Source organism: Marmota marmota, unplaced genomic scaffold (assembly GCF_001458135.2).
Source record: "Marmota marmota marmota unplaced genomic scaffold, marMar, whole genome shotgun sequence".
Lineage (NCBI taxonomy): Eukaryota > Metazoa > Chordata > Mammalia > Rodentia > Sciuridae > Marmota > Marmota marmota.
Window position 1 is genome coordinate 965,301 of NW_025999914.1, and position 25,740 is coordinate 991,040.

At 37.7% G+C, this 25,740-nt stretch overlaps 1 protein-coding gene and 1 long non-coding RNA gene across 8 annotated transcripts; one reads left to right on the top strand and one right to left on the bottom strand.

Annotated features, from left to right (window-relative positions):
- The first annotated feature begins 2,384 nt into the window (after positions 1 to 2,384).
- LOC125615694 lies at positions 2,385 to 24,931 on the top strand. The gene is made up of 3 exons (XR_007346311.1): positions 2,385 to 2,517; positions 18,434 to 18,438; positions 24,921 to 24,931. It is a non-coding gene; the product is annotated as an uncharacterized LOC125615694 (long non-coding RNA).
- On the bottom strand, positions 6,405 to 23,623 carry Znf311 (zinc finger protein 311). Of its 7 annotated transcripts, none has more exons than XM_048799948.1 (7): positions 23,498 to 23,623; positions 22,046 to 22,318; positions 21,609 to 21,690; positions 17,936 to 18,027; positions 17,288 to 17,414; positions 16,636 to 16,740; positions 6,405 to 14,836 (listed from the first exon to the last, which is right to left on the bottom strand). In XM_048799948.1, the coding sequence occupies exons 2-7, from the start codon at positions 22,052 to 22,054 to the stop codon at positions 13,329 to 13,331; spliced, it is 1,923 nt and encodes a 640-aa protein (XP_048655905.1). In that variant the 5' UTR covers positions 22,055 to 22,318; positions 23,498 to 23,623; the 3' UTR covers positions 6,405 to 13,328. The 7 variants fall into 7 exon arrangements, with proteins under 7 accessions (XP_048655905.1, XP_048655903.1, XP_048655907.1 ...); XM_048799946.1 differs by having other exon boundaries at positions 22,046 to 22,404; XM_048799950.1 differs by having other exon boundaries at positions 22,046 to 22,404; positions 23,005 to 23,608.
- Positions 24,932 to 25,740: the final 809 nt, after the last annotated feature.

Genomic DNA, 25,740 nt, shown 5'->3' on the forward strand with positions numbered 1-25,740 from the left:
GTTATGGGCCAGGCTATATGGGCAATGACCAAACAGACTCCATTTTACCCTGAGACTCCATATCATGTAAGAAACGCTTCTCCCGTGGGAGAGCCCCACCTCTGTACCCATTAATAGTTACCTGCATAACATACTTGGCAACACAAAATAGTAATTCTTATACAATGTAAAATTATTCTCTTTGCTTTCCATTTTTCTTGGGCAATGTACCTTGTCAGAGATTAATTGTCTAGATGTTGGTAACAATTCACTAACTTGTACTCAACTAGGGTCATTTTGACCCACTTCCCTTCTGCTTGCTTGCTGCTGTGCCAATCTGGAAAGTCTTGTGGGTGTAATGCCAGATTCGTGGGACCCCAATAGACTTCCAGGAGCTGAATCCGATGCAATCACCCAAGAGTCTTTATTGCAAGCTCGAGCCTGGACTCACAACCGTTCCCGATGCAGCGGTCCCAGGGAGTGAGTCCCGGTCCTTTGTTCAGTGAGATTTTATAGGTTTTGGGGGGATACTCTATGTGTCACAATATCACACAGCAAATCATTCCCTACCACGGGAAAATCAAGCAACAACTCTTAACATTGATTAGCACATTCACTGGCGGGAACAAGTTGGGTAGGGGTGATTGGTTAGTACAAGAGGAGGATTCCTTTGAACTGATTGGTTTAAGCCATGAGGGGTGTAAGTGCTAAACTACATGGTTTCCCAACATGTTATCAACCACCATAAACTACTGAGGGGTCATCTGGCATCCCAGATATTTTCCCTGTCTCATGCTGATTGGTGGTTGCTAGGGGGTTGCTATGGGTCCTCATCTAGCCTAACTGAGTCAGGGACACCTGGTGCCACAGATCTTTCCTGTTATTTGTAGACAAACAGCTCAGCAGGGTGGGTATGTGCTTAGGAGTGCTCTGTGAGTTTTTCCCAGGACAAGGGTCATGCCCCCTTCCTTAGGACAGGCTTTGAGGTAGAAGCTGGTTTCTCAAAAATGGAGTCACATCAGTTTCTCATGGGAAATACCAATGTATCCATTGCATTGTCGTACTAACTGCCCAATCCAGCTGTATCTGTATCCAGCTGTATCTGTATCCAATCCAATCTGTATCTGCTTGCTTACAGCTACATCAATCCAGATGTAGTTTTTGTCTTTAAGTATCCTAAAATGCTCAGGCTTGGGGCTGTTGCTTGCAGAGACAGCCCGCTGGCCAGCTGAATAAAGACTCTTCAATTTGGACAAAACTGGGACTTGGTGTGTTTTCTGAGTGACCTGGCCCATGACATTTGGGGGCCCCCAGTGGGATCTACTTTTCTCTCATCTCAGAGATTGCTCAGGACCACCAAGGGAGGTGCAGTGGTGGAGAGATCGCCTTGGAGAAGGTCTCTGAGAGACATTCCTCAGTCCTGGGCCATCCCTCTATCAATCCCCACCCATCTAAAACTACCAAGAGTCATCTGTGTTTCCCCAGAAAAGGTAAGTCTGATCTGTGCAGATCTGCGTCTGAAGAGGCTCGAGGGAAACCTGGACACAGAATTATTTCCCCGGATCCATGTCTAGCAAGACATTGCTTAGTCCTCTGATCTGGTTTTTTTTTACTCGGTCCTCTGATCTGATTCTTGTTTTTACTCAGGCCTCTGGTTTGAGTCTGGTTTTATGTCAGTTGAATTTGTCTTTGGTGCCTTACCTGTTGTGTGTTTTATTGTCTGTCTTGTGTTTTTGTCTTGTCTTGATTGTTGTTTGTTATTGTTTGTCCTCTTTGTGTTTTGTGTTAATTTCTATGTCAGTTTGTTTCTAATATTAAAAAATGGTTAAAAAGATTTTAACTGTGCTCACTAAAGCTTGCATTAAAATGTAAATGGCTCCAACAGGACTAAAAAAAAATGTCAAAAGTAAAAGCTGAAGGTAAAAGAAGCATTCTAGAGATTGCCTTCATTTAGGAACTGGGCCAGATGGCCAAGAGGGTAGACCATGTCAGTTCCTATAGAAGGCAGATTAGGACTAAAGTATTTTATAAAATTATTATTTCTAAATTGTATAACAAAAAGCACAATTTTGTCTAGGAAATTTGGCTTTTATCTCTCAGTATTTGCAAGCATGAATAACTCCTAACTATTAACATTGGTCCAAAGATTTTTCAGTGTCAGGCTAAAATTTAGTGGACACTATCCAAGAAACCAGAAAAACCAGTTTAGAGTCCTGGGGGGACTCTCCCAAGGAGACCAATGGAGCTGCCTCTTTGGAAAGTTCCTTCAGGGAGGAATAAGGCCCAGTCATTTATCTATGTTCCTTTAACTCTTTTTAGCTTTGATGAACAGGACCACCTCAGGAAGAAGGCCAGGAAGACTTTTAAAATTCTATATTTGTTAAATTCACAATTTTGATTTGACATGAGTAGGTTAATATGTTTTTCTGATTATACTCTGCTTTGTTCTAAGGCCAATTTACAAGGGTTAACTCTCAATCTAATAGGTTTTTAAAAAATAACCTACAAGGCTTTTGTTTGTCTGTTTGTTTTGTGTAGGTGCACTGGTGTACTATCCGTGTACATGTATTGCTATGTCTACATATATTTGGTACCAAAAATTGACATATGAGGTCATCAATGAAAATTTTAAAAAATGGATCCAAATACTTTTGGCTCATTTGATTTAAAAAGTTCAATTTAAAAATTGGATAAATAAATAAAAGTAAAAATGCCTTTAAAGTTACTAATGTACAGTTTTGTTTCTAGGAAGTCAAGCAGTTGTTAATAAAATGTTAATGTCTACAAAATGTCTAATATCCATTGTCTCTAGGACTTTTCTTCAACAGAAAAAAATGACTAATGCTGTTCAATGCACTTGTCTGATATCTTGTTATTATTATTATTTTTTAAATAAGTAAATTAGATCTGACATGTGTGAAATTAATCATGGATGTGTTCGTTAGAGACATCTGATTGGTTTACAAAATTTAAATGTTACCTGTTAAATATAATATCAAGTACTCTTAACTCCTTAAACTCCATAAGGTAAAATACTTAAACACTATTTGTATGTTCATAAATTGGTAAATTAAAAAGGAGTTTAAAATTACTTTGTGTTATCACAAAAACAAGGTTACTAAAAGTTAAAAGTCCCAACAGGTATAATTCTATATACAAGAGATCAAGAGGTTTCAACTGCATTTCAATTAGATTACTATAAATAACAAAGTATTTCATCTTATTAAAATGGATTAATTTATCTAAATTCAGAAATTTATAAGGGTTATTTCAAGGTATAAACAGAAAGAGGAATCAACAGATTAAAAATTATTAAAAGGTTCTAAATATAAAAATACATTTAGTAAAAGGCAACAACATTGAAGTAAAAGGCAACAATTTCACTGATCAGAGGGCAAAGGAAGCTGCCTTAATATCTGTGGGGCCACTCACCCTTTTTCCCGTCAAACCTGATAGAAAGTTACCACACAAGCCTTGTTACTCTGATTCAGATGTGGAACAATTTAGCCTATTAAAGGTCACCCAAAATCCACAAGGGTGGTCCATCCTGCCAGATGGAAAAATCTTTTTGCCTGAAATTCTGGGACATATTCTCATCCGGCAGCTTCACTGAGGTTCCTACCTGGGGGAAACGAAACTTATGGAAGTTTTAAAAGAAAGATATTATTTCCCAAAGATGTCCCACTGGGTCCATCAGGTGATCTCCCGATGCACCACCTGTCTCCAAGTAAATTCCAAAAGAACCCCACATAACCAGAATGGTACCCGCTTCGGAGGATCTTTTCCAGGAGAACATTGGAAAGTGGACTTTACTGAGGTAAACCCTGGACCATATGGATACAGGTACCTGCTTGTTTTCATAAACACTTATTCAGGATGGACCGAGGCTTTCCCAACCAGGTCAGAGACAGTCCAAATTACCATTAAAAAGTTAATTTATGACATCATTCCCAGATTTGGAGTACCTTTATCTATAGGATTGGATAATGATCTGGCCTTCACTGATAAAGTCACCAAATTGGTTACAAAGGCACTAGAAATAAATTGGAAACTTCTCTGTGCTTATAGACCCAAAGTTCAGGACAGGTAGAAAGAATGAATAGGACCTTAAATGAAACTTTAACAAAACCAATCACAGAGACTGGCGAAAACTGGGTAGATCTCCTTCCCTTTGAGCTTTTACATGTGCGCTGCACCCCTTATAAAGAGGGAATCACCCCCTTTGAAGTGATGTTTGGCCAACCACCCCCTTGGTTCCAATGTTAAGTGATGACATTGCTCAGAAACTTGCTAATGAATGAACATCTTCTCAGTTTTTTACAGGCCCTGTACCCCATCCAAGATCACATAAAACAAGTCTTTGGATAGGGCATATCTCCTGTGTCTCAATCCCATGATCAAAAATCTCAACATACTCTACAGCCGGGGGACTTGGTCTACATCAAAAGACACTCGCATGCTTCGCTAGAACCTTGCTGAACAGGCCCGTGGACAGTGCTCTTCACCACCCCGACCGCCATCAAAATAGCGGGAAAATCTGCCTGGATTCATTGGACTCACATCAAACCGGCTCCCCTACAGGACCAGAGTGATCAACCGGAAAGACAGACTGTTCACAAAACCTTAGATCTGCTAAAGATAAGATTACAAAAAATTTGATCTTCTCTTTGCAAATTCTCTATTTCAGTTGATAAAAGCCAACCCTAACCCTCATGCCCCGCAACAGTTCAGATAGGAATTATGGGATACTCAGAGCGGTTCTCTTATTAAGTCTGTAACCATAGTTAACCAACAATTACCCACTTTTAAACTGGATATATGTGATTTTACTAAGTATATGGTCCAAAACATTTGTTTGCACTGGTTCCGTAGAGACCTAAGGGGAGTCCAATTCTATATATGTCCAGATGAACAAAATGCCAATTGTGAAGGACCTAACAGCTACCATTGTAGAAACTGGGTATGTGAGACTATAGCCCCCTGGAAAACAGAGGTAGACTCAGATCTTCACATTATCTATGAAAATTCCCCCCCAAATTGTGATACACATTTTATTAAATGTCCTCCCTTTTACCTTCAAATAAAATCCCACTCCACTTCCTGGCCTGAAGGTAAGACATGGGGGCTCAGAATACACAAATCAGGACCTGACCCCGGGATAGAGTTTACCATACAACAGTACACTGAAAGGTCTCTTAAGCTAAAATCATTAAGCCCAAGTGCTCCTCTATATCCAACCTCAAAACTCCCAATTTTAAAGCTACCCAAATCCATGCATGCTGTACCTCCAAAGAGTCCCCAAAGTCTTAAACCTACTCCCTTTACCCCTTTACGCTACACCCATAAAATAATAGCAGACAGTTCCAATCCGGTCTCTCAGAACCCCTTACTTAATACCTTAGACACAGTGTTCTTATTCCTGAACTCTACTTCTCCCAATTTGACTTCTGAATGCTGGCTCTGCCTAAACCGAGAACCACCTTATTATGTAGAAATAGGAGCCAAAGTTTTCATTCAGGATTTACAAAATCTCACTACTCTAGATGATACCATCTGTCCTTGGGGTCACTCCCCCAAACTCACCCTAGGGGACTTACAAGATAAGGGTTCATGTTTAAAAACCCCATCATATGACTTATACACTTCACCCTATCAGGACGCCTGTTCTGAAGTATATAATCTGACAGGGGTATCCTCGAACTACCTTAAAGCGCCCCCAGGAACTTGGTTTTCATGTCTGACAGGATTGACACCTTGCTTACCACAAAGCTTGTTTGATGCTAGAACAGAGTTTTGTGTAGCTGTTCATATTATGCCCCAAGTTTATTACTATAGCAGAACTGCAGGTTTTGAACATTTTGAAGTACTAATGTCAAATAGATACAAGAGAGCAGCCCCCATACTTGTCCCTTTCCTAGTAGCTACTGGATTTGCTGGGTCTACCACCATTGGAGCCACTGCCCTAATTTTACAGGATCAGAACTTCAAGCTTCTTAGTTCTCAGATAAACTGAGACTTAGCATAGTTAGAAAAATCAGTGTCTAGGTTAGAAGAATCCCTTAACTCATTGGCTGAAGTAGCCTTACAAAACAGATGTGGTTTAGATCTCCTATTTCTGAAACAACGAGGACTCTACATGGCCCTTGGAGAAAACTGCTGTTTCTATACAAATCATTCAGGGGTCATTAAAGACAGTCTTGCCCAGGTGAGGAAAGGATTACAGGAAAGAGAAGAATTAGGTACTAAACAGGAAAGTTGGTATAAAAGTTGGTTTCCTTGGTTGCCATGGCTAACCACTCTTATTAGCACCATAGCTGGCCTCCTCCTCATCTTATTGCTGATTCTCCTGGTTGGGCCCTGAATATTAAATTTCATCAGCAGATATGTCCAAGACAGAGTTCAGGCTGTTTGCCTTATGCTTTTGCATAGCCAATATGAACAGATAATGGATACAGAAGACAACCAAGAATCTAACAATTGACAATAAGTTTTTATTGTTCTACATAAAATCAGTGGGGAATGTGATGAGACAGAAGTCTTGGCTATAGTGACTCCATTTTGTGAAACAGCCATACAAAATAGAAAGGTCATGACTGGGGCAAGTTGTTTTCCCTTTTGTTGTGGAAACCCTCAAGAACATAGAACTATCTAAGCACAAGCTCCTGTTTCTGTAACTGGGGTAACTAGGCTTATTTTGATTGGCTAAGCTTCACGCCACCTGACGGCAATCTCCCACTTCTGTAACTTGGCTTGCTTGCATTGGCTAAACCCCCAATTGTCCCTTTTATGGTTTTTTGGCTTAAATATGAGGCCAGACTGAAGGGATGTGTGTCACTCTGACCATTTTGCTTTTAGAGAGTATAGTGTCCACCGCTGGCCAGCAATAAAAGCTTTATTGGCATAAAACTGTGTGGTCTGAGAGTTATTTGAGGGTCCTGGTGTAACATTCATCTCAGTATAACATTTATAATTAGAAAAAAAGGGGGGGTTTGCTAGAAAAATATACTTGAAAAATCTTTTCATCAGAAAGTGAGAAAGCAAGAAAGCTTGGAAGACTGCTATAGCCATGTAATAAGAGCTCAGAAGATAAACTCTACAGACTTGTACTGATGGGTATGAAGTAGTCTTACTTCATATGAACATGTGCACATGGAATGCCAGTACCTATCACCCCCTCTGCAAAGGCAATGGAGTCAGGGTCACTCTGTGTGAATTGGGCTTACAACTAAAAGACTACCCAAACATTGAAATACCTTTTTTGGGATCCAGAACATTGGAGGGAAAGGTGAACAAGGGAGGCAAGAGAATGAGTGCACCCCAACCCCTGCTTTTATTTAGGGGAAAGATATTCAATAGAAAATTCCACCCAAACAAGGCAAGGAATTGTGTTACAGCAAACATGGGGGCATAGCCCAGTTCTATTGGGTGAAGTCCACTCCCAGAGCTGCACTTCCTTGTGGAGCGAAGGTGAGGCCCACCTGCCTTGCACTGCTTTGGATGCCAGTTCCACACCCCCATTACTCAAGGCTAAGGGGGCTGCTCAGCTCCTGTTCAGGGCACCCCCTACAAGTACTATCAGCCTGCTTTCTTCACTTGTCTCCAGAAAGTTGAGCATCAGGACTTTAGGCAAGACTAGAACAAATTTTCTGTGAGAAATCTAACCAGGGGAATGTAAAGATACATAAGGAGTTTCTCAGCAGGTGACCCACCCACATAACCTACAGTGAAGATCCAAGTCATGCCATATGAGCTTCCCATCAAATCTAACTGGAATTTGACAAAATCCCCTAGATATAGCTACTAATTTATAGGACATATAGCTGTATAAGAACATGTTATATGCCACCAAAGGAGTGTAATAATTAAACTTCAAACTGTAGGAAATGCTTTAGCACAAATAATTTAAGTCATTACATAAACTGCAAGGGAAAAAAAGGAGAGTTTATGGGAAAATTTATGTATTAAAAGACTCAAGACACACACTGACTAAATACATGCATAGACCTTACTTGAATATTGATTTTCAAAAAAGTAAAAAAAATGGAGACATTAGAGAATATTTGAACACTGAATGATGATACTGACAAAATAGGTTATTTTAAGTATGATAACAACTATATCATTTTTTTTGTTTTGTTTTTGTGCTGGGAATTGAACCCAGGGCCTTGAACATGCTACACAAGCATTCTATCATCGAACTACACACTCTGCATTTTTAATGTTCATTTTTTATTTTTATTTTTGCAGAATTGGATTGAACCCAATGATGCTCTGCCAGAGATACATCCCCAGCCTCCACTTTAAACTTTTTTTTTTTTTTTTTTTTGCGATGAAAGTTCTCACTAAATTGCCCAGATTAGCATCAAACTTGTGGTCTTCCTGTCTAAGTCTCCCTGGTTGTTGGAATTAGAGGTGTGATGTTAGTTTTTTTTTTTTTAAGAAAACTCCTTATAACTCATAAATATTTTGATAAAATGCAATTTATGGTATCTGTTTCACAATAATCTTGAACAGGGGTCAGGAGAAGAGATATAAACAAAGATTAACCCTGAGTTAATAAATATTGAAGCTGTGTACATGGAGTTAATTTTTCTATTTTCTCTATTTTTGCATGGGTTGGACATTTTGTAAAATAAACTTATTCCTTAAATAAGGGAGATTATAAAACTGATGGGAAGCTCTGATGACATGATTTGGACTTGGTGATCTTCACTGTAGGTTATATGGCTGGGTCACCTGCTGAGAAACTCCTTATGTATTTTTAGGAGATACATTCCCTTGGTTAGATTTCTCACAGAAAATTTATTCTAGTCTTGCCCAAAGCCTGACCCTCAACTTTCTGGGGGACAAGGAGTGGAAAGCTGGCTGGTGATGTGGGCATTTATTGAATGCACATGTTCATTCAATGCTCCTTTTTCAAAACTTAATTCCTGCCCTCAGTTGCACAGCCCACATCTTTTGTTTTGCCTTTTTCAGAAAATAAGGTTCCAGTCTTCTGTGTATAACACTTATAATTAGAAAAAAAAGGGGGGGTTTCCTAGAAAAAATATACTTGAAAAAAAAAAAAAGGGTGAGGACCTAGGACTCAGCTTGCTTCCTAAATAGTTCACAATTAATTCTCATTTTAGTCCCTTCATTCTTACTTTCAGGGTTACCTGGTGTCACCCATTCTTGAACCTTTTAAGGATTTTTTAAAAAATCAACCTTTTTTTAAAAAATTAATATGTGGTGCTGAGGATCAAACCTAGGGCCTCATCCGTGCTAGGAAAGTGCTATATCACTGAGCCACAACCCTAGCCCCAACTTTTTAAGGATTCTATGATGCAAAATAGACTCGTTCTTGTCTCTTGCAATAAAATTTGGCTTTGTGGATTTGATTAACATTACTACTTATCCACTTTTCAGTTTCCCCAATTTTGTACTTACCTCTTCCATCATTATTCCTGTGCATAAAAGTGTTTTTATTTTTTAAAAGAAATTCTTATTTTAAAGTATTTTTAGTTGTAGAGGGACACAATGCCTTTATTTATTTATTTTTTATGTGGTACAGAGGATTGAACCCACTGTCTTACACTTGCTAGGTAAGTGTTCACTGAGCTACAACCCAAGACCCTAAAATAAATCCTTTACTGTAGCATCAGTGCAGTTTTTAGAGGGAGCAAAAGCAGAAATATATATTCAAGTTACAATTGTTACCAAGCTTATCACCCTTTTAAAATTAAGTGTTTATTCTCCACTTCTGTGAAGGTAAAGATCTCATACATTCAATGTTTTTAGTGAAAATTTTCTTTACATTTAGAATGTAATTAGGTTAAAAAATGGAGTTTTACTTGGTGATTTTTGTTTTGGTAACTCTTCAGTATTAGAACTATTAGGGTTTTAAGCAACAGGATTTATTTTTTTTGTGTGTGTGGTCCTAGGGATTGAACCCATGGACACTCAATCATTGGGCCACATCCCCAGCACTTTTAAATTATCATTATTTTTAAAAATTTTGAGACAGGGTTTTGCTAAGTTGTTGCTTAGGGCCTTGCTAAGTTGCTGAGGCTGGGCTTGAACGTCTAATCCTCCTACCTCAGCCTCCCAAGCCGCTGGGATTACAGGCATATGCTGCTCCCAGCTAACACTAATGGGTTTTATTATCTATTATTTATTATCTGACTCATAAATTCCTTAAAAAGTATGCCTACCAAACTTAATACTTTATGGCAATCTATTCCAGTTCTCTTTTAAATGTACAGAAATGTCTTTTTGTAGTGTCTACCCATGGATTGTAGTTCTATGTCCTTGGATAATTGCAGAACACAATTAACCCATTGCTTATAAAGTAGTCCTTCAAAAACCTCAAAACAAATCAAAAACTTCTTTTTCCACCCAGTAAAATACCTGAAATTTTCTCAAATGCTTTCTCACTAGATTCATTTTAAATGTTCTAGAAACATCAAAATATTCCTGGATGTCAAATTAGTAATTTGAAGTTTCTTACACTAAGACTGAGATTTAATCAGGGGTTTTTAAAGTTAGTATCAGGATCATAGTAATATTTTGGGGTGACAATGGTCATGTTGAAAATGGATTGAAGAAGATAGAGTTTAGAGGCAATCTGTTTTCGGTTCCATATAGAGGTTTCTTAACTTTCATAACAGAATGTTAATTTGTCACCTCCTCCAGCAAGCTGTGTCTGAAGGTTTTGACTCTCCAACTAGCTAAGCTATCTAAACAAAACAGCAACATTTCAGGATGGTCCAGAACTTAAACTGGAATTTCTAGCTTGATAGATTCTGATAAAACACTAACTAAAAGAAGTGATATTAAGGGATATACTATATGGTTCTCAAGCAGGGCTGAGGATTCTGATTTCAAAGTCCAAATGCACAACAAATGAATATTTTCCAAAAGCATATATATGCATCATAAATGATCAAAACTTTACACTCTAGAAGAGAACATTTCATCATTAAGCATCAAAGCACAACTACCTCCATATGTGCACACATGGGGGAAGAGTGTGGTCTGTGAAATTTGTTGGTCATCAAATAAAAGGTTCTCTTATCAAAAATTATGGAAAACCACTGCCAATTTCCAGACACATTACATTAAGTTCTGTTCTTAAATCATGTTTTATCATCTGAAAGCCAGATATACAGTTTTATGCTTTATAGAAACAATTTTAACTGAATACATCCTAAATGTTTTCATCAACAAACAATATAAGTGGCCATATAAAACTATTGCTAATTTTCTGTAGATACTGAATCTGAGAAATAATGCTTTCATTTATAACTTTTGTATAATAAACCATAGTTCACATGGAATTTGTTACTAGAAAATTTTATCTCTTGAATTCCTTGTCTATTTTACTAGATATGTAACCATTTTCCAAAACATTCTCTGTGAAACAACATAATCCATGAAGATGCTCCCCTAAACAAAGATTCTATGGTTAATTATTTTTGGAAAGCAATGTTTTTATAGGTTCCTAGTGGACAATGTTTTTATAGATTCAGAATGGACATCAACATATTATAGGCCTTCAGAAATTTCTTTTAATTAGTGTGTTTTAATTATACAGAAAAATAGGTTAGGCCCTGAAAAATCTTTAAGGGAACAACAACAAAATGACAAAACACACAACCTTACCTAATCAGAATTTCCTAAATTTATTATTTTTAAGAACACTAACTTATAAAACACTTTCAAGAAATTCTGAGAAATGCTGGGTAACCCATTGTTCATCTCTTTCTTTTAAACTACTGTGCGGAGGATGAAACCCAGGCCTGGAACACACTAACTAAGCACCCTGCCGCTGACAGTGTTCATCTCTTTACCAGTGAGAGAACTTTGGCTAAGTTCTCAATGATGTTAATAAAAACAAACAATTAATTTTTAACTTCTATTTTAATAGCCTTATTATGTCTTGGTATTTCATTCTGTCTGCAACAAAGGACACATAAAGTGATAATATTTAGAAGAGAAAGGGAAGGATATGAACACAGAGAATCTTGAAATATATATAAAAATATATTTGTAAGAGTATTTCATATGCTATGCAAATGAACATAGTAATATTTAAGAAATAAAGTTAGAAAAATTTTGTTGTATTTATAAGACTTCAAACTCTTTCCTAAGTAAATTGCTACTTAACACTGTATTTCTGACTTATCTGTAATTCCTAAATCTACCCATTCTCTCACTTCCATTTTCACTCTGAAGCTTAGGAATCCTGATATACAATACAGAGAAGTACCAGTTTTAAGTTTAATACCTTGGCAAAAAATAATCAATGCTTATCAATTAAAAATGTTTTGTGTTGAACTGAGGTAAAACTTCATGCCAAAAGATTTGGTGTATGCATATGGGAATTGCCTAGGTAAGTCTAAACACTTGGGAGGATAATTTGTGCAGAATTTATTAGTCATATGATCCCGGACAAGTTCATTTCTTTTGGTACTGGGGTTGAACCTAGGGCCTTGCACATGCCAATCAAATGCCCTACCCCTGAGCTATATCTCTGGCTTTTTTTTACTTTTAGATGAGTCTCACTTAATTGCCCAGACTGTCCTTGAATTTGGGATCCTCCTGCTTCAGCCTCTCAAGTAGCTGGGATTACAGGCGTTGTGCCACCTTGACTGGCTTTAAGCAAGTTTCTTAATCTTTCTATACCTCAAATTCTTCTTTTTATAGGAACATTGTATGGATTAAACAAATTATTTATTGTTATCTAGAAGTGTTTGACAGTGAGAGCCAGGCATGGTGGTGCATGGCTGTAATTCAAGTGGCTCAGGAGGCTGAGGATTGTGAGTTCAAAGGCAGCCTCAGCAACTTAGCAAGACTGGAAGCAACTCAGCTAGAACCTGTCTCTCTCTATATATATAGAGTTTGGGATGTGGCTCAGTGGTTAAGTGCCCCTGGGTTCAAACCCCTATATCCCCCCCCAAAAAAAAAAAGTTTGATAAACCCTTGAAAGTGACTGTGCTCACTGAAAAACAAACAAACAAACAAAAAAATATATAATTGTTTTTAAGAACACTAACTTATAAAACACTTTCAAGAAATTTTGAGAAATGCTGGGTAACCCATTGTTCATCTCTTTCTTTTATAAATTTAGTGAATACGTAAGATAAAGAAAGGATAAAGCCTCTCGGGGGGGGGGTGGGCGTGTCTCACAATTAGCAGTCAGGAAAACCCTATGTAGGAGAACAAGAAGGACCAGTCTAAGAGTTGGTAAGGAAATGGAAAGTTGTAAACAACAGAATCATTATAATCTGGCATGAATGGTCAAAATACTGATTACTGAGAAGGTCTGGGAAATGTTTACTGGAGAGAGGGATTTCCCATTCTCATCAAGCTCATGGCTTCTCTATACTCAAATGTTTTCTTTGCTTATGTCCAGTAAGATTGGAGCTCACCCTGAAAGCTTTGCCACACTCCTCACATTCATAAGGTTTCTCTCCAGTATGAAGTCGCTTATGTCCAGTTAAAGCTGAGTACTGACGGAAAGATGTGCCACACTCATAGCACGTATATGGCTTTTCACCAGTGTGGATTCTTTTGTGTTGCTTCAGTACTGAATTATGATGAAAGGCCTTTCCACAAATCTCACATGTGTAGGGTCTCTCTCCAGTGTGAATTCTTTGATGATTGGTCAAGTTGGACTTCCCACTGAAAGCTTTGCCACATTCCAAACATTTATAAGGTTTCTCTCCAGTGTGGATTCTTTGATGGATGGTAAGGCAGTGCCTATCCTGGAAAGTTTTCCCACAATCTCCACATGGATAGGGCTTCTTCCCTGTGTGTTCTAGTTCATGAGCCCTGCGCTTACAGTTATGACGGAAGGCTTTTCCACACTTCTCACACTTGTAAGGTTTTTCCTCATTGTGGATTCTTCTATGCTCCTTGAAATCTGCCTTGATACTAAAGGCTTTTCCACACTGAGGGCACCCAAAATGTTTCTCCTGAGTGTGGACTCTTCTGTGTTTGCTTAGGTCTGAGCTTTGACTGAAGGCCCTCCCACACTTGTTGCACTCATAAGGTCGCTCCCCAGTGTGGACTCTTTTGTGTTTGGTGAGATCTGAACTCCCTCTGAAAGCCTTCCCACACTCCTCACATTCATATGGTTTATCCCCAGTATGGATTCTGCCATGGGCAATAAGGGAATGCTTAAACTGGAAGTCCTTTCCACAGTCATTACATTTGTAAGGCTTCTCCCCAGTGTGGATTATCTGATGCACACTGAGACGTGTCCTGGTCTTGAAGGCCTTCCCACAGTCCTGGCACTCATAAGGCTTCTCTTCACTGTGGATTTTTTTATGTCTGCAAAGAGCTGATCTGCTGTTGAAGGCTTTCCCACAGTGTGTACAGTTAAAAGGTTTCTCTCCTGTGTGGATTATGTAGTGTACAGAAAATTGATTTCTGGTCTTGAAAGCTTTCCCACACTCTTTACAGACATGGGATTTCTCACCAGAATGAATTTGATCAAGGAGAATTAGGTCTGAATGCCAGCTGAATTTTTTGTCACATTTCGTATATTCATGAAGTTTTTGCTTTGTAAACACTCTATTATATGAAATATGTTTTGAGTTTGAATTAAAGATTTTTTTAAGTACCTTCTGGTTCTTTCCCTTTTTGAAGGTCACTTCGGTAGAGCCTTCTCTCACTTCTCTCAGTTCTCCCCTTACGAATGTTTCCCATTGATTTTCTAGTTTGACATCCTGCATACAAACTTCTCTAACTTCAGGATCCTGGGAAACAATATTTAGAAGACTGTTACATTTCACCCAGAAGACTTCTCTGTTTTCAAATACTTCTTGTTCTGAAGGTGCCTTCTCACTCCCAGGCCAAATCCTGCCTGTTGGTACTTAAAAGAGAAAATAAGACTGTCAGAGGAGAGAAAATAAGAAAATAAGATAGGAGAGGTGAAGCAATGTGAATCTGTTTGAAGAGTAAATGACATAAAAAAATAAAAACAAATTAAAAAATTTTCATAAACACAAAAAAAGAGCAAATAACTTTCATGCTAGAAAAGTTACTAACATTGTGTCAAAGGTCAGGACATTATATGACCATTTTGTCACATTAAAGGGAAGAGACTGAAAGCTTCTCTATCATTCACCTGGGTAGGCTGAAACATTGAGAAGTATGAAGACATTTTAAACTTGGCAAACTATATAAAATCTTTACAAAAATACTCCTCTTCTACAGTCTCCTAGTTTAGTGAGCAGCAACTTCATACACCTAGCCACAACTTCATACACAAGCTAGAAAACTGAAAATCATCTTTATTTCCTTCTCCCTCCCCTCATATTTACTCAGCTAACATTTTACAAATTCTAATTATGAGGTGATCTGCTAAAGGGGTGCTGAAATCCTGATGCAGTCCCCTTTAAAAGAAGTATCTGCTTTGATCCTAAGAGTGGGTTCTGGATGGCCATATTTCTGCTGTGTGACTGTCCATTTGGGTGGGAAGGATTAGAGCTGGGTAACACTTTGATCCAAACCAGGCTAGATTCTCTCATCTTAGCCTTTGGAATAGTGATCTGAGTGCAGGCAAGATCAGGCTCTGAGAGAAGTGGTGGCAGGAAAGTATATGACACAGGGGAGGGAATGTTCTGCCATTTGCTCTGAGGGGCAAAAAAGATCAATTTGGCAGAAAAGAATGAAGAGAAACAGTTGGAGAGATAGGCCTGATTTAAGTGCCACGGCATACCCTGAATAAAGAGTTTATGTTCTTTTGCTTAGAGTAAATTTTTATTCTTGGCAACCAAACAATCCAAAATCAATCTCCCTTCTCCATTTCCACCTGTGCATTCTCACTAGCTATCTGTAATACCCCTCAAATGTCCTTTAGTCTGGTTCCCATTTAACATATACTCCACACTCCTTCCAAACCATTCTTTCTAATAATGTCACTCAACTTACAATACTTCAAATGGTACTCCAGAGTCACCCAGAAAGAAAGGAAGTAAAGCATACAGTCAAGAGCCCTAGCTGGGCTCAGATTCTAGTTCTGGTACCTAATAAATGTGTGAACTTGGAAGGATAACTTCAATTCTCTTGAGTCAATAGCTTTATCTATAAAATGGGATCATCTGTCCATAATTACATGAGTTAATGTATATAAAACACTTGCCATACTAATGTACTTAACCAATGTTAGTTACAAAGTTCAAGGCATGTAGCTTATCAAACACTCATAGAAAATCCTTCAAACCATGATCTTGCTTTTTTCTACTGCTCCTGAACTTTCTCTACAAATTACCCTAAGTTCTTTGCTCTGGTCATACTCTACTAGTCCAAGTTTATTTGTTTTATTCCACAATACTTTCTCACATGTTATTCCCTCTGCCTCAACTGCCTCTCTCCTCCTTCAACTTATTGCTCTCTGAGCCCTGCAATAACTCATATACAAAGAGGAAAGCAATTTTCTGAGCTTTTTAAAAGGGCTTAACTGCAAAAGGTTATTAGATAGATTGGAGGAAACCAATTAGATAATGAAAGACTACTACCCATGTTTGTTGCTGTTGTTTTCTTTTTCTTGAGTTGTAAATGGATTTCATTTCTGGGGCCTTCAGGATGGATGAACTATCACTAAGAACATTCTATAATCATTTTGTACATGGAAGACGATACGGAACTAAAAGCTTCATCATCACTCACCTGGGAAGGAGCAGCTCAGGAACCTCCCGTACTGTAGATCCTGAACACATGGCTCTGCTTCTTGCTCCAGATGGGAGATCAAAGGAGGTTTAGGAAATGAAAATCCTGGTTGCAGAGAAGGAATGAGACTGTATAGAACAACAAGGAGCTGTTCTTACACTTGGCCCTGATCCCTCTGTTTGTGTAAGGAGACAGGAAAGAAATACCTACTTAGGTAGAGAAAAGGGTTTCTTTAGCATTCTGGAAACAGGTACAAGGATTTGTTTGGAAACTGTCTTAGAAAAGCCTTAGAAGGCTACTATTTTAGGCCCCTAGAAGGCAGTTCACAACTAGGAGCTGAACACATGCCATTTAATGGAAAAACTAGGGAGCTGAAGAAGCAAGAACCTGAGGAAAAGAGAAGCTAGGTATCTCCCTTTCACCCAGACAGAGTACCACTCCAAAGAATTAGAAAACAATAACAAAAATGCCTAAAAGGTTACCTGTTGTACAACAAAGGTAAACCAAAACTTTTATTTTTAGGCAAGATCCTGATGGTTAAGAAAGGGGGCTCTAACTTTCAATATGCGAGCCTATACACAACAAAATGAGCATTATTTTATTTTTTTAAGGATGGAGAAAGCACTACGCCAAGTGCAGAAAAGGTTCTTACCAAGGGATACCATGTTTCCATAATTTTCCAACATCACATCTTTGTAGAGATGCCTTTGAAAATAGGTCAGACTCTGCCACTCCTTACTAGAGAAGTTCACAGCTATATCCTCAAATGTTAGCGATGCCTGAAACAATAAGTTCCTGTTGTCCAGGAGAAAACCCCACAGTTTCCTCAGGAAACAGAGACAGAAGAAAGGAATTTATAGGGAGAAGGTTTATAGAAGTGAAAGACTGTTACTGTTTGGTTGATATTTAGAAATGAAGTGAAAGGGAACACAGGCTTTTAATACTGAAAAATAACAAAAGAGGAAACAATCTACAAGTGGTTTGTTCTCCAACAAAATGTTCCTTATGAGAGGGAGCATCTTGGTTTGAGATTTGTGTAACCATATAATGTAGTGAAAATAAGGCCAGGGGCTGGAGATGTGGCTCAAGCGGTAGCACGCTTGCCTGGCATGCGTGTGGCCCAGGTTCGATCCTCAGCACCACATACAAACAAAGATGTTGTGTCCGCCAAAAACCAAAAAAATAAATATTAAAAAATTCTCTCTTTCTCTCTCTCTTTAAAAAAAAAAAAAAGAAAAGAAGGCCATATTTAGGAGGTATTGAAATAGTTTCAGGAAGGATGAAAGGTGCCTCAGCTCACTTGGGCCCAGCTCATCAGTGTGGCATCTGTTTCTAGTAGGTTTTCTTGACTTCCATCTTTAGTGAAGACAGGATATTGAGAAGCTGGTAGAACTGAGGGAAGAGAAATATGCAAGAGTCAGTTTAGCATAACAAAACCTGCTTCAATCTCTTCTTCACCAAATGCAGAAGCACAGCAGCTCTAACCTAGGGGTCAAGCCTACTGTCATATGATATTCTCTTCTCCACTATTTCTCTAGGCTTAGCTTTCAGTGTTGAGCTATCAGCACTGGCATGGCAGCCAAGCCAGCTTTAAGTACATTCTCTCCCTCTCTCACTTACTACATAATTTTTTTCTGGTTTGTCTTTGAATAATCTTACCCCTCCTCAAATAGATCAGGTAAAAAAGCTTAAATTACTGATTCTCAGCTTGTACAATAACATTTCTTTCTGTATCTGAATACTGAGGTCATTTCCTCCAAAAGACTTGTGGGGAGAGAAGGGACATATGGGGGAACAGGAGATGTTGAACAGTAATATCCAGTAACAGGTCAAGTTTGTTTCTATAGGTAACTAAATGGCTGGTCTAACTTGTTAGTTTATTAGAATAAAAAATTTCCTTGTTTTACCAGAGAGAAATAACTTTTTTGCTGATACTGAACCCTTTTCTTACTAATTTCCTACTACTAAGCCATCTTCCCCACATGAATGCGGTATTGCATGCTTGGCATTTTTTTTTTTTTCAGTATTTTTTAGTTGTCAACAGACATTTATTTATTTGTTTATATGTGGTACTGAGAATTGAATCCAGTGCCTCACACATGCTAGGCAAGTACTCTGCCACTGAGCCACAACCCCAGCCCCACATTTGGCATTTTAAAAGATAAAAGATTATATAAACCTAAGAGAAATGAGAGTATTTTTAAGATGAAAAAGGAAAGCTTATCAAAATGTCCAATAGTCTAGGTATAATCTATATGAATTGGGCAAGAAGTACAGCTTCATATTATTAATTAATGGGGTCTTGCTTTATTTCTTGAAGGTCATTTCAACCTTTCGTAGCTTCAATGTTTAAGGTGACTTACGTTTCTTAACAGTTTATCCCTAAATTAAAGTCTGAATGAATTCTTTTTGCTATTAACAAACCAGCAATGTTGAAGCCATCTGTTGGTAAGAATCTAGGATCACCTTTGGTCTTAGGCATCCAAAATTATTATTCAAATTTGACCAGAACTCTATTTTAGAACTAGATTTCTTCCCACAGAAATTTCCTAAGAACACCCACTTTGGTCTAGGTTACTCTTGAGCTTTTGACCAAGACTGAGGCTATGTCTTAATTATGGTGGTTCCAGTCACTTTTTCCACTGTCTCTCTATAAAATTGCCAAGTTATTCTGTCTCAGTCCCAAGCTCACCTAGATAGTACAGAGCTCATAGCAAATATATATTTTGCCTATAATGCTATATAAAAGTTCTTTTCCTTATAACATCAACAAACTTAAAGCTCTCAATTGGCTTTTTTTATCAACATTTTATTATGAATGTTTCCAAATATCCAGAAAAGTTGAAAAATGTAAATATCCATATACCAACCATTTATATTCTATGATTAACATTTTGCAGTATTTGCTTTTTTATCACATATCTATTCCTCTATCTGTACTTTAATCTATGTTTTGATATATTTCAAAGGAAGTTGCAAACATCAGTAACTTCAGCTCTAACTGCTCTAGCATATATATTACTAACTGGAGTCAATATTTGTTTAATTTTTTTTTAAGATAGAATTTACATGTAATGAAATATACAAGCCTTAAGTGTACCACTGGATGAATTTTGACAAAAGCATACCCCTATATAACTCAAATTCTCCTCCACATACTTATTGGGCTAGTTTTCTCAACTCATAGTGATGCTTAAGCTTTATTTTTTAGCTTTAGAATTTGAAAGGTCAGTTTCTCCTCTCTAGTTAAAGGAGGACTGGAAGACTCAGGTCATGAGTATATTTTATTTATTTTTAAAATATATTCTTTTAATTATTGATGGACACAGTACCTTCATTTTATTTATTTATTTTTATGTGGTGCTGAGTATTGAACCCAGTGCCTCACACATGTGAGGCAAGCACTCCACCACTGAGCTACACCCTAGCCCATGAGTATATTTTATTTTAAAAAATGAAACAAAATGGGCGGGGGTTGTACCTCAGTGGTAGAGTGCTTGCCTAGCTTGTGTGAGGCACTGAGTTGAATCCTCAGCACCACATAAAAATAAATAAATAAAATAAAGATATTGTGTCCATCTACAACTAAATAAAAATTTAAAAAATGAGCACCTAAGTTTGGTAATATCTATTATTTTCTACTTCTAAATTTATAATATATTCTATTATTAATTTTCATTTGATTTCTTATAAACAGAGTACTTATCTTATACATATACATATTAGTTTCTTCTTACATATAAAAATATATTTTCCTTTTTCTTTTTACAGGTAATATATACTAAAAAGCTTACTTTTGGGTGTGCCTAGTACTCTATTCAAAAGTTCATGGCTTTCTGGGCCCAATTTTGACTCTAGAATACCATGTCCCAGCAACTATCTCCAAGCACTCCTTTAATACAGATCTTCACATATCATCAAAGCAGAACTTTGATTTTTTGGTACTGGGGATTGAACCCAGGGGCAATCGACCACTGAGTCACATTCCTAGCCCTTTTTTGGTATTTTATTAGAGACAGGGTCTCACTGGATTGCTTAGTGCCTTGCTTTTTGCTGAGGCTGGCTTTGAACATTCAATCCTCCTGCCTCAGCTTCCTGAGAATGCTGGGATTAGAGAATGTACCACATGCCCAACATCAGAGCACACTTCTAATGCTCAGACTCCCATTAGTCCATTTTCCTTCACTTGCCTCAAAGGTTCATGGGAAACCATTTACTCTTTCTTTTGCCACTGCTCTTTTATTTCTCAAGTATTTATACTATAATTAAAATTTTCAGGGTTCTTAAAATATATATAAAGAAATAAAATTTAATATATTTTCAAATTGTATATGTTGGCAAAACTGTGTTTGGCTAGAAGTTACTAAATTATACTACAAAGTTTTTTTTCCACTTTTTTTAATTGTATATTATAGTTGTATATAATAATGGAATTTGTTCTGCTATATTCATACATGCACACAAAATATCAATATAATTTGCCAATATTACTTCCCAAGCATATCCCCCTTTACAAGTTTTATATGTGTAAATATTTATGTACAAACATGTATACCATTTATCATACATATTGCTATACAGTAAATGAGTGTATGCATTAGATTTCTTTGATAAATTTCTTTATAGAAAATTTTCACAAAAAATTTGTATCTTTTTTTAATGGTGCCAGGGATGGAACCCAGGGCCTTGTGTTTGCTAGGCAAACACTCTTAACACGGAGCTACATTCCCAGCCATTTTTATAAATCTTTGTTTTTTGCCTCCCCAGCCCCTGTCCAAATGTGATTTAAGATTAGGGCAGAAACTGAATAACTAAATTATTCTAAATACTGATCCAAACCCAGTACAGAAACATGAGAAAGCATTCTATAAATGCTCAATAATGAATAGATTTTTGGATCTGGGAGGACCCATTCTATGTCCCTACTCTATTCTCAGCTGCATGACTCCTGTCACAATAGCTGTGCACCTCACCTTTTTTCTGAAGGAGCTGGGTATTGCTGGGAATGCAAAGTAGCTGGCATGGTGATCCTGGACTCTCATCTGAGAGCACAACCTATTGCAGAATGAAAAATGAATTCAGAGAGGTTATAAGAAAAATACATGGGAAGATGCATCCAATCATTAAGGATTTATCTGTAGAAAACACCTCCCAGAAATACCAAAAGAGGGAAGAAAATCAAGGACTCAGTTCTCAATATACATTATGAAAAACAAAAATGGCACCCAGTTATTCTCTAAAACTGAAAAACTAATAATCAGCAAGTAAAGCAGGAAAAACAATGTCAAGAAGGCGAGACCTTCACAAGGTCAGTCTAGGCCCAACACACTCTCACTGCTTTCCTTCTTTCTTGGACTCACTTCTCTTTTCTCCTCCTTGTGATGTATATTGTAGCCTCCCCTCTTCTTACCTGCTGCATCTTTTTACTCAGCTTTCTTTTATAGTCTTCTACCACTGTCCTTATTTTCTTCTTGATGGTCAGATCTAGTTTCCAAACAAATAGTAATGAAATGGCTTCTGTATTTGCCAGTCTCCTTTTGGGGACACAAATCTTGGTGGTACCAGCAAAAGGAAACTCCTTGACTTATAGTGCAGCTGCTATCTGACTTGATGTTTTAAACATTGCTCTGGATTTCAGGTTCATCATCAACAAAAGTCAGGTGTGAACTCACATCTTGCTTTTCTACATATTCGGTGAAGGAGAGCAAAAAGAGAGGAGAGTGACCACGAGAAGGGGAATAAAACAGAATCACTGAGGACTTGGTGCATCTGTGGAGATGAGGGAGCACAGAAAGACAAATTGAAAGTGTTAATATTCCTACAATACAATCTCCATTGCTAACACCTTGGCCTGAGCAACCATTATTATCATTCCTTCTTTCCATTACTTCAATAGCTTCCTAACCACTCTCCTTGCTTCTATCCTTGCCTTCCTTTTCTCTTCTTAATACAGCTGTCTGAACATTCCAGTTACAACTTAAGTTGGTCATTTCATCTCTGCTCAAGACTCTCCAATTTTACTGAAATGAAAGCTGAAGTCTTTTGGCACAGGGCATTAACTTTTCTGCTCCCCCAAGATAAAAGCTTCAAGTCTTTTAGCAGTCTATAGGATGTGACCATTATCTCTGACATCCTCTTCTACTATTCTCCCCTTCATTGAATCCCATTCAGCCACAATGACCTTTATTTATTTTTTATTCCCCCCCCCCCCATTCCAGGCACATTTCCATCTTAGGCCTTTCTACTAGCTGGTCTGTTCACTTCAAGCTATTGCCAAATGTTGCTTATATGTCATCTTCCCAGGGAGGTCTACTTTACCTTATTTAAAATTGCAACCTACTTTCTCCTTCTAGTCCTGAAATACTTTACCTTGCTTTATGTTAATTCTTCTCTAGGCACTTTATCACTTTCCAGTATGGTGCATTAGTTCTTTATATATCACAACCATCATTTATTGTAGTACTACTCGCGCTAAAATGCAGGCTCCTAGACTCGATGAGGATAGGGAGTTTTATCTGACTTGTTCACTTTTGTAATCCTAAAACAGTATCTGCATTTGTAAATGCTGGATTAAAAATTGGCTGAATGAATGAATATATGAATGGATGCTAGAGATATGAATATAAACAAGAGGTCAGGATACCTTGGGAGCTAGAGTAAGAGGAAGTGAGAAAGAAATCGGCGAGAAATGCCAAGACTAAAGGAGGAAACCTGCAATGCACCCTCTTCCCGCATCTGACAGCAAAGCACCGCCCGCTCAGGGCCCGCGACCTCAGGTGACCCCGGAGCGGGCTGGCGTATTTAAGAAAGGCTGGTAGCGGCTCCCGCTCTTTCCCACTAGCCCATTAGCCAGTTAGGGCACCTGCGGTGGCAGCGCGAGAGCTCCTGGACTGAAGACTCCGTCCCACGCTGCACTAAGGCCCAGACCTTACCGCGGATACTCTCCGCAACAAATGAGAAACACAAACACAACACTAGCTCCACTTCCTACTCGGCCTGGATCATCACTTCCGGCGATTTTCTAGGAAACGCCTAGACTCTCTGGTTGAGCGGTTTCCTAGAAATTCTCAGTCCTCGCGGTTCCTATTTCGAGGATCTTACTCAAGTTTGTGGAGGGTGGAGGATCAGGGTAACATTGACTCACCGTCAGGGAGGGAAATCAAGATGGGAATGGACAGAAATTTTGTGGCAAATATATGAAAAAAGTCAACTTAGGACACAAATAATTGTCTTTTCCCCAAACAACAGTTTTTCTAAGACGATTTCAAGCTCACACAAATGTGGAGAAAAAAGTATAAGGAACCCACATAAACTCATCACTCAGAGCTAGATAAGATTTTGCTGCACTGTTTCATGTATGGTTTCCATTTTCCTGTTGAAATATTTAAAGCAAAACCCAGACATGTTATTTCAACTTCATCTCTTAAACGACGTGGACATTTTCTTATGGAATTACAAGACCATTATTCCATGTAGGAAAATAATCCCTGGTTATCACCTAATATGGGCTCCATATTGAATTTCTCTAAATATATTTTCTTTTTTGACTCAGGATCTAAAATCTACACGTTTAATATGGTTGGTTATATCTCTGAATTCTTTTGCCTATAATTATTATTATTTTTTTCCAATGCTGGGAATCAAACCTGGGGCCTCACACATTCTTAGTTCTCTTTTTAAATCTAGATTTAAAGTAGTTCCTTCCTTCCATCCTTTTCCCCCAATATAATGAACTCACTGAACAAACTGGGTCAGTTATCCTAAATGTTTCATTACTGGCTTTATTAATTTGTGTTCTCATTCAATTAATTTCTCTAGCCATGTATTTCCTGTAAGGTAGATGTTAGCTCTAAAGGTTTAATTAAAGTTAGATTTAACTTTGTTGGTAAGGATTCTTCTCAGGTAGTGCTATGTACTTTTTGCCACATTTACTTCACTCTTTGTCATGCTAAATTGATCAACCTTTCATATGATGGTTTCATCCATTGATAATCTTTGCCAGAATCAACCATTTCATTAGGGATTTTAAAACTGTGATTTGGGGCTGGGGTAGTAGCTCAGTGGTAGAGCGCTTGCCTTGCATGCATGAAGCACTGAGTAGCACCACATAAAAATAAATAAATAAAATAGAGATTGTGTTCATCTTCAATTAAAAAATAAAAATTAAAAAATTGTGATTTTTCTATTCTAACATTCCCCCCCCCCCCCATCCCCACACACACACTTACTAGCCTGAATTCCTCTGTAAAGAAGGGCTTACTTTAGGGGCTGGGGTTGTGGCTCAGCGGTAGAGCACTCACCTAGCATGTGTGAGGTCTTGGGTTTGACCCTCAGCACAACATAGAAATAAATAGATAAAATAAAGATATTGTGTCCAACAACAACTAAAAGATAAACATATTTAAAAAAAAGAAGGACTTACTTTAAACCAGTTTAATAATCTAGTGAGATAAATTTATTTACACTATTTGTTCTTGGTTAACCCCAATTGTTGTTAAGATTTCTAAAATAATTAATACTGAAATTTTGCCAGGAGTCCATGTCAAGCTTTTCAGCCTGTTAATTATACTGTTCACTTTTTTTTTTTACTTTTTGAAAATTTGGATATTTGATAGTCTTGGGAATCTGTTCCACTCCTCAGAAATGGCCTTCAGAGGGTCCTGTGGCCAATCTGATTTTAGGACTTTTCAGGCTAGGCATGAAGACCTGAACTCATTTAAGGCAAGTATCTTCCTCGTATTATTATTTGTCCTACATTCCCAATTTGAAAGTTATGATTATTGGTGGAGAAATAAAAGCTTATGTGGTATTAAGTAATTTTATAGGTCCCATGGCCATTATTAAAATTACCAAGTACACTTTCAGGGGCTTTTGGAAATACAGCAAATATGTCAGGCACACCAAGGAATACTCAACACCTAGATTAAGACATAAAATATTACAATTAAATTAAATTAAATATTACAATTACAATTAAATTCTTTCGGTATCCCTTCCCAATTCCTACCTCCTTCTTTCCCAGATTTACTGTTATCCTGATTTTGATGTTATTATTCCCATCCATGTTTGTATTTTTTTAGTACATACATGGGTAGCCACAAATAT

Coding starts and splice junctions, on each gene's coding strand:
- Znf311 (XM_048799948.1), bottom strand. Junction 17,415..17,935: donor CACTGATGAGCTGGGCCCAA/GTGAGCTGAGGC, acceptor TTATTGTTTCAG/GCATCGCTAACATTTGAGGA. Junction 14,837..16,635: donor CCTGAGCTGCTCCTTCCCAG/GTGAGTGATGAT, acceptor TTCTCTTTTAAG/TACCAACAGGCAGGATTTGG.